A 9087-nucleotide genomic window follows, 5' to 3' on the forward strand; every position below is an offset into this window, starting at 1 on the left:
AGCAACAAATGATGAAACGTTTGAAAAACAGATCAAATATATAACAGCGACCAAGTCCGGAAGAAACACAGTTAGGTGGTAGATTTGGGGTCGATATTGAGCGTACGGATAATGGACAGCGACTGTTTCAGTTGTGTGCAGATCATCGTCTGTTCCTGGCCAGTACGAACTTCCAACACAAACGCACACACCGAGTTACTTGGAGGCCACCTACCACAAAACAGTTGTGGATTCAATTGGACCATATAGCTATCAGTTACCGACGGAGAACCTCAGTTAAGGATTGTCGTTCCTTCTGAGGTACGCAACTTTACTCTGATCACACCACTATAGGCCCGCATAGCACTTCGCTTTCTGCCATCACCACGCGTGCCGAAAGAGAGCAGCTCCGTTCACCAACTTCGACAAGTTTCAGTACCTGAACAGTATCGACCTGATCTAGTTACAAAGCTACTGGAAACGCACAGTCAAGTGGACGACGAAGATCACTCGGAGGGTGAATGGAGGAGAGTTGACAAAGGAATGCTGTCAGTTTTCGCAACTGTTTGTTCAGCTCATTTGACATGAACAATAGATATCTTCAAGATCAGTAGATCTTATTGCTTCCAAAAAGGTCATAACAGTAACTAGCGACTATGGTGGCACAGATAGACCCCTCAAACAACGGATAATCATGAGCTTGAAGAACGACAGAGAACGCTGGTGGATTTCGAAGGCCCAGGGGATGGAGAAGGCTCTCGCTGCAGATAACAGCCCCACCCTGTTTCAACTGATTCCATCAACGGGTCAAATCGTTCAGCTGTAGCACCCTTTCGGTACCTAGCTGCCATGCCACATGAAGGAGGCACGAGGGCTGGGATACTGCCAGGTCACCCAAGCCTAGACAGGGGAAGTCGAGTGGCAGAGGTTGGGTTCGAACCACGGACCTTCCGGTCAGAAAATTCGCGCTCTAACCACTTGGCCCATCTCGCCCCTTCAACGGGTCAAAAGGAGACAGGTATCAGTGAGACAATATCCGAAGCAGACAGGACACCAGTTCACCCCACCAATAGCCCTCTTGAGCAATGGGTTGATCACTTCCAAGAACAGTTCACCTGGTCTCCTTCAACACAACCACTGAGAGAACCAAGCGGGCCCGAATGGAATATTGACATCAACCCATCATCAGCAAGCGAAATCCAGCGTGAGATTTCAATCCTGAAGAGCGACAAGGCACCTGACCTGAATGGTCTACACTCCGCGCTCTTCAAATAAGATGGGGAGGTGCTGGTGAACAGCCTGACAACCATACCACAGAAGGTTCGGAACGAAAATAGAATACCAGCCGAATGGAGCTCCTCCGCCGTCATCCAAGTTTCCAAAAAAAGAAAGAATGTCATGTGCAGACTATCATGGTACCAGCCCGGTATCCGTCGCATCTGGAGTGCTCTCTGGAACTATTTTGCGCAGATTGAGGAATTATCGGGAGAGACAAATTCGTGAGAACCAAGCAGGGTTTCGTCCTGGTCGAGGATGTATCGACCATAGCTTCACCTTGCGACATCCTCGAACAGCATTACTCCTTCAGACGTCCCACGTTGGTCGCTTTTCTGGATTTTAAAGCTGCTTTTGATTTGGTCGGTCGTCAGCAACTTTGGCGATATCTGGCGATCAAGGGTGTCCCTTCCAAATTTCTCTCCCTTATGAGGGTACTGTATGCGAACTGCTGTGGGCGCGTACGAGCATACGGGAAGCTCTCGCCTTAGTTCACTACGTCCAGTGGTGTACGACAAGGCTGTCCTCTTCCCCTTTTCTTCGTTAACTTTGTTACTCATATGCTGCTTGAAATTTCTCTACCTGCCTCTGAAACCTCGGGAGTCGAAATGCTCCCGGGACGTTCCCTCACAGACATTGAGTACGCAGACGATTGCTTGGTTCAGATCCTTCCAAAATGCAAACGACATAAAGCAACCTAAATAACTCTACCGCACGGTTTGGAATGCGCTTCGCGCCTGCAAAGTATAAAGTGCTGCTACAAGACTGGGTGAAATCACACCCACACCTAATGCTTGCAGTCGAGCCGGTCGGCGTGGTTAGATTCCGAGTCAACGACGAAATAATTCTTAGGTTCTTTGCGATAGTCGACAGCTGCTTAAAGGTAGCAGTTTGAATTTTCACCACTTGTCAGGTTGTCCAACAAAGTAGCAACCGTTTAGGCCAAAAGTCTCTCCAGGGTTACAGTATTTTTCAAAGAAGTGATTCAAAAATTAAATAATTGTGAAGCTGTGACGAACACTGTCGTTTTATTTTATAGTGATCAGTCACTATTTGTCTTACAGATACCATGGACGGCATGCCCGAGAGCAGTATAGTCTGTGATGATCTCAAAGAACGGCTGGTGGCTTTGGAGAAACTGCTTGCTGATCCATTATCCGACTGCTACATTGAACGTCTGTTGGATGTGGTTATAGCGGCTGTCAACGATTCTCGAACGATGCAAAAATCGAAGGAAAATGAACACATGTTATCTTTCTGCAAGAGGTGAGGTCATTATATGTTATAATTGCACTCTAGTTCTCGTCTACTGTTTTCCTTGTTTTTGTTTGAAGTCGTCACTTCGTTCACGTGGTTGGTAGTCACATAGCAGTTGTAGGAGAAAGCTGTTGTTCATTAGACATATAGTCGACGTAGCGGCCGAGGCTTTGTTTCTGCTGGGTCATCCTGCAACATAGGTTGTCCGAAAGACAGCACATACAGTAAAACATCGTATGAACAACTCCTTCAAGATGAGTGCCTTCTTGGAGCCAACGGACTTTCCAAATCCGCTTATCCCTTTAACCCAGTGCGTAACCACGTGTGGCGAACACTCCCTTGGTGAGAGCACTGAGGCGCTGGCCTACTTACCAGCCAACAGTACACAATATCACTTACCTTAGAGCACCCATTTGTTTTACTTTATGAGGTAACACCTACGCAGCGGTGAGCCAAAGCTATAAAGTCACTGCACATACTGAGGCTCTGTCAATGCTTGTGTGCTAGAGGAGAGTAAAAAGGCTGATCGTGACCCGGTAAGAATGTTATAATGTCATCTCACCAATCAAGAGGCTGAAGTACTAAGAACCAATTATGCTGGCTTCACATTTCGAATTTTAGACCGGTGCCTACAAAAGCTGTACGATGGGAGGTAAGCTTGATACAAACGCAAAAAGCGATCGATTTTGCCATCGTGCGCCATCAGTGCCTATAAAACCTTTAAAACCATCATGGCGTTATAAGTTTCTTTCTCTTTACCGTTCCACGAGGCAGACTGAATGTCTGCGGACGATGTAATGATGTGTCGGTGGTCAAAAACTCGTCAACACGAATGGTATGTAGTATGCGATGACGTGACGGAACATTTCAGTGGTTAGTTTCACACAACTGGCGTTTTTGGTACATTTCTATGCATGGAGTGAATAGTTTGTTCAGTGCTTATCATTTGAGGCCGCCGGATAATTGTAACGTGAAACTGGCCCAATGTAGTCATTTTGTCATTCGATGAGGTGGTGGGCGCACTGGAGTTTTCCCTTGATTTGTCCAATATGCCTCTTTTGAGAAAAATCTGGGCATATTTTGAGTAAGTTCAATGTAGCCGTCATTCATAAACTGTATTCGTGCGACCTTAAATGATACCCGGGTTGCTTCACCTCGGAGTGGACGATTTTTTATATTCCCGATGCCTCTTCCCTCTGCACTATTAGTATAATAACAGTTATCTGGCATATATCATGATCTCGTGATACGCTGCTCACACACACGGACTTCAGTGAATCAGAGTCCTTGCGAAGCTGATCACTAGGGCACAATCCACACAGAAGTTGGATATCGTCTCCTTACCTTCTGTCACCGATGTCTGCACAGTGTTGTACACATTCGACGGAAGCGCCGCGGTGAACTCTGAGTTTGTCGACCTGATCGCAGTAAGAAGGCGCCTTATTGTTGGTGGGCTGCACGTGCACGCGCGCAGATGATCCGATCACGTGTTCCGAATATCCGAACAGAAAAAGCAGGCTTGACCAAACTCGATAGAACACCCGATATAAACCCTCCCTTTTTGTCGGTAACCCGTGGATGTCGCGATAGGCAACACTGTTTATTTCAATGGGTTTGTGAATAAATGAGAGATTGAGCATTGACGTCATCTATTTTCAGTTGACAATTTCTCTTTAACTCATCTTTTAAACAACACTGTTTTTTTCCGATTAGTTTTAGGCGGTTGCGGGATTTGTAGAATCCGCGTTCAAATCACTCTCTTTTGATCAGTCCTCTTTCTGTCCTCTCCTGGATTGTCCGTACACTCTAGGTTTAAACTATCCCGCCGTAGGATTTATATGCTCATCATCAACAATGACATGTAGTTAGCGAATATACACTCATTTGAAAACGAATTCGGTTTTTCGAGAGACTCACCTGGAACCCAGCTGAATCTCTCGTTTGTGATGTTTCCAGGCGACTGAATATGTTGGACCAGGCCGCCTCATGTTTCAATCGCTACGATATTCGAGATATCGCTATACATGTATATTTGTAATGCATAAGGTTGCTGACAAATATTCAGCAGCCTTATGAGTAGTACATTACAACTATAAATGACATGAAGTGTCTCACGTAGAACTCGCTAATCCAAAACGTTTGTCCAGAATCATCCCACATCGTTCAGTGAATATTGCGGAGCGCGGGAATGACGCTGGATGACTCTTGTGATTACATTTTAACGCACGGCGCGCAGATATGCTGTCATATGGTGAAATGATCTTACATAGAAAGGTACGGTTGGACGATACGACGAGAAAGTTGTAGTGTATCTTTGACACCAAGGTCCACTATTTAAAGTTGGACGTTTGCCGTAACACGATTGTAGCAGGCCTCTAGCTACATAGAGTACACACAAGTGTTCAGTTCCGTCTGCTTACCGGTAACTGAGTGACCATGTATGCTCTTGTTCGAACGGTGTATTTCAAGGTTTTACAGTTGGCTTCAGTGAGAGCTGATTTCTGTGGCTTTGAAAATCTTGTTCAAAACTAGTCCCAATAACAACCTCATCACAAGGGGATTTTGGTCATCGAGAGATCAAACAATAAGACCGAAAGACTCCTTACGGTCGATCTTTTCGGGATCCGACCTGATTATGATCAGTCCAGATTCCAAACTCACGACTGGATTATTGACGAGTCCTCGGCAAGCGTCAACGACTGTTCGAACCAGAGACTATGATCATTTCACAGCACTCAAGTTGTCCGAATAGTTGTACCCGTGTTCGCAACTGGCTGGGTTGGGCTAATTCGCAATGCGATATTCTTCTGTTGCTTTCTAGGTTCATGAACGTTGCCAGTCGTCTTCAATCCTATCGGCGTCAGCCACAAGATTTCTCCCTGATCGCATCTTTAGGACACGGAGCGTTCGGACGCGTACAGCTTGTCCGGGAAGTGACCACGGGGCGTGTTTGCGCCATGAAGGTGCTTAAGAAATCTAGAATGCTCACGCAGCATACGGATTACTGGGCGGAACGAGAAATAATGGCTCGGGGTGAAAGCCCTTGGATTGTTCAGCTGTACTATGCTTTTCAGGTAAGTGCTAATAGAATGGGATGGGTTTTGTTGGTACCCCCTATTGATGTGATACCCGCCTTATGGGCCTTAAGTTTGCCATTCCGAGCGATTCTTGGCAAAAGGTTCACAAAGGACAGGCCATGATATGGTAATCTGAAATGAAAGGGGTTACTGTTAAGCCGAGTGTTGTGGTATTTTCGCGTCTTCCTGATTGGGGACCACGTGATCCTGTTTACACGTGGTTGGAATCCTTGCAGGACGTGGTACACAAGCGATCACACATGCTGTCATTTTCTAACCGGATTACGTAACTAAAGTTAGCCTGTCTTTGTTCACTCGGTTTATGTTGGGTGAGGTCTGCAAAAGACTCTGTCAATCTCGCTGATGGCGTCTTCGGCATGATGCTTAGATGCGTTTATTTTGATCTCGTCCAAAGATACTTTCCGCTTGGCGGTTTTTTAAGAACATGTAGCTTCCTCACACTAACTCCCAACCCTTAGATTTCCTTTCCACTCTCTGGTAAGGCTTTCTTTCCTCATAGTTGTGTGGTAGCTAAACACCAATATGTGTTACTGGTGTACTACTGTTAATGGTGATGATGCTGATGTCTTTTAGTTGATCCATTGATGTGGTCTCCTCTGAGTAGGAATAATCGTAGCAGAATCTTTCGGGGGACGATTTTAACGCTGCTTTTTAAAATCCTCCCAACCCTTAGATTTCCTTTCCACTCTCTGGTAAGGCTTTCTTTCCTCATAGTTGTGTGGTAGCTAAACACCAATATGTGTTACTGGTGTACTACTGTTAATGGTGATGATGCTGATGTCTTTTAGTTGATCCATTGATGTAGTCTCCTCTGAGTAGGAATAATCGTAGCAGCATCTTTCGGGGGACAATTTTAACGCTGCTTTTTAAAATCCCCCCCCCAGGATCAATAGAGCCTTCATAATCTTAGCTGATAATGCATCTTATCTGTCTAGCTTAACCAGTCAACTTCCACGCAAATAACGGCTATCACCACAATGCAGTGCTAAACAGCCTTTCTTGGGTTTGATAGGTTAAAAATAGGATTTTGAAACACTTCACACAAGCTTCGATGCTGTTGAAGGTCGAGGGAAGGGCCAGGCGAATTTTCTGAAATATTTCGTCATCATATCATCAGTGCCAAGTCATCAACACAGATTATTACGTGGTCTCCACAAAAGGGTAGTGGTTACTTGGTTAAAGTCAACTTAGAGAATCAGCACACACGGTAAGTCCAGGATGACGTAGAGCTATATCAAGATTCTTTCGGACACAACGAAGGCCTAAAACGAATGAATGCAGCTGCATCGGACAGTGAAAGGGCATGTGAGTCCTGGTGACTAGGCAGAATAGTGAGCGCAAAGTCGTAGCCAACTCAGTGACTTACGGCAGAACTGTGTCTACCGATTGGGATGAGTTTTAGAGCCCTGCAGTATCGCTTGTCCTTCTAAGGGCGAAGTCTAGACGTTGACTTGTTAGAACTGACACTTCATCGGTGTTGAGGGGATTCCTTTCAATATGATCACTTTGGATGCATTTGAGAGAATTCCGATGGGCGATTTGACTATCTCTTCACTCATTTCTCTTGTTTTAGTCTATTTGTGAGCGATTCTAGTATACCTACAATGGAATCTGGTACGAACACACATTTGATGTGTTCGTAAGAACGTATTTTCCATGACTTCTGAGAATAGACTGTCACCACGGTGCGACGGTTCGAGTGTCCCAACAGACCGTTGAGCTGTGCCAATGCAGCATCCACACATTTTCTTCTAGTGTGCTGTTCAACAGATCGATATCCAAGACACGTTTTCCTGACCATCCCGGTGGAACTGTTGTAGTGGTCTTACATCAACCACTCTACTGTTCCCTCAAAGTTTTGGGGACGACGACCTTGCCTGTGAATCTGATTGGTTCTCTCATCTAGGCTCAGGTGCCTTAGCCATGCCTCATGTCACACACGTTAACAAATATCTCTCTTTCGGGAGGCCAGCCGCTCCTAGTAACCGAACACCACGTTACTTGGACGGGTGTGTCGCGTGCAGGCTACGGACTGAACGAAGGCTTGCCCTGATTAGTCAGAATGTCAGCCAATCTGGATCGAGCATCTATAGCTTGACGCTTCCTACCCCCTCTCAGCGATTCCGGCGCGACCTTGTGGAACTTTCTGTGATCACCCTATAAATACAGTTGTGGTGATCTCCCCTTGTCTCCGTAAAGGGCTGTCTGAAGCTGTCGTGCCTTTTGATATACCATAGTGGGCGGAACAGGAAGCCAAGAACCGATACAGAGTTGTACCACCGTTCAGCAAGCTACAACACCCCTCATGTTACGCCGGCCGTCGTTCGGGGATATCAGCATGAGCGCTTTATTCCCTGTCGGGTTAGATAGCTGCACTTTTTCGGTTTCTGACTCGTCCCATCTTTACCAGTATCGCTCAATTCTTACCTGTCCCACCTCGTAATCTCCCATATGCGCCAGTTGTATGTAACCCACTGAAAGTTCGTAGAGAAGCAACCGATTATATTCCAAACTTCATAGCCACTAACGTGCGAATTCTTCGGCAACTAGGCCACTTATCCGCTCTCCAAAGCGCTATACTTTTGTCAAACTAAAGTAACTCTCACTCAAAAAAGTGTGTTTCGGAGTCAGTTATAGGGTATTTCGAGATGAAATAAAATGACTCGGGGTTGAAGTGAAGGTTGTTCCATGTAAAAGTAAGGTGACCCAAGGGGTCTATAGCCTTACTGTGCGCGTTCTTCGAGTCTCATGTTCCGCAAACGACTAGCCATCCGTATACCCTGAATCTGAAGGGACGTGTGTATCTATCAAGAGTTCGGGCTGTTTTGTTGTGTGGCTGTGAGACTTAGCCTATTCGAGCAGCGGACCTGAGATGTCTTCAGGTGTTGGACAATCGTCGTCTCAGAACCATAGCTCGTGTGGGTTGGTGTCGGCGAATCCGTAACGAGGCAGTTAGAGAGCGTGTTTTCGGTTGTGTAACGGATACTTCCATTGAAGAATGTGTCCAGCACCAGAAGCTGCGTTGGTTGGGACATGTGTTACGTATGCCGAACCATCGTTTGCCGAAGAGAGTGCTGTTTTCCATGCCCAACTCAGAGTGGTGTAAACAGAGAGGTGGCCAGCCCTTGACTTGGCAGAGGAGTATGAAGGAGATCACGAGACGCTTGGGTGCTGTCGGTGCTACTCGCCTTCTAGGGTGGGGACCGCGTGATCCTCACTGTGCCTGGTTGGAGACACGACAAGATATGGCTGCCAACCGATGTCAGTGGCGTTCTTGTTGTGAGTTTCTATCCAGATTGCCTGAGTGAATGTCTTGAGGTGTAGGGACATCGGAATGATTGTGTCAAGCTAGCACTAAGTCCCTCTTCTGTCCACCTTTACTCTTTTCTTTACAATAAGGCTTTCAAATAAGTCATGGTTGTACGGCAGTGAAGCATCGGTGTTGAACACTGATGTCATGCTGTCGATGATGATGATG

General features: G+C 46.1%; 1 protein-coding gene across 1 annotated transcript in view; it reads left to right on the forward strand.

Annotated features, from left to right (window-relative positions):
• Positions 1-2316: 2316 nt before the first annotated feature.
• The window catches only part of T265_14978 (hypothetical protein), a gene marked incomplete at both ends in the record, with an annotated part of 54721 nt that continues 47950 nt past the window's right edge, over positions 2317-9087 (forward strand). The window contains 2 exons of the mRNA XM_009176057.1: positions 2317-2520; positions 5333-5585. Of these exons, the coding sequence (XP_009174321.1) occupies positions 2324-2520; positions 5333-5585 (450 nt within the window). The remainder of the gene's footprint in view (positions 2521-5332; positions 5586-9087) is intronic.

Source organism: Opisthorchis viverrini, assembly GCF_000715545.1.
Source record: "Opisthorchis viverrini unplaced genomic scaffold opera_v5_313, whole genome shotgun sequence".
Taxonomy (NCBI): domain Eukaryota; kingdom Metazoa; phylum Platyhelminthes; class Trematoda; order Opisthorchiida; family Opisthorchiidae; genus Opisthorchis; species Opisthorchis viverrini.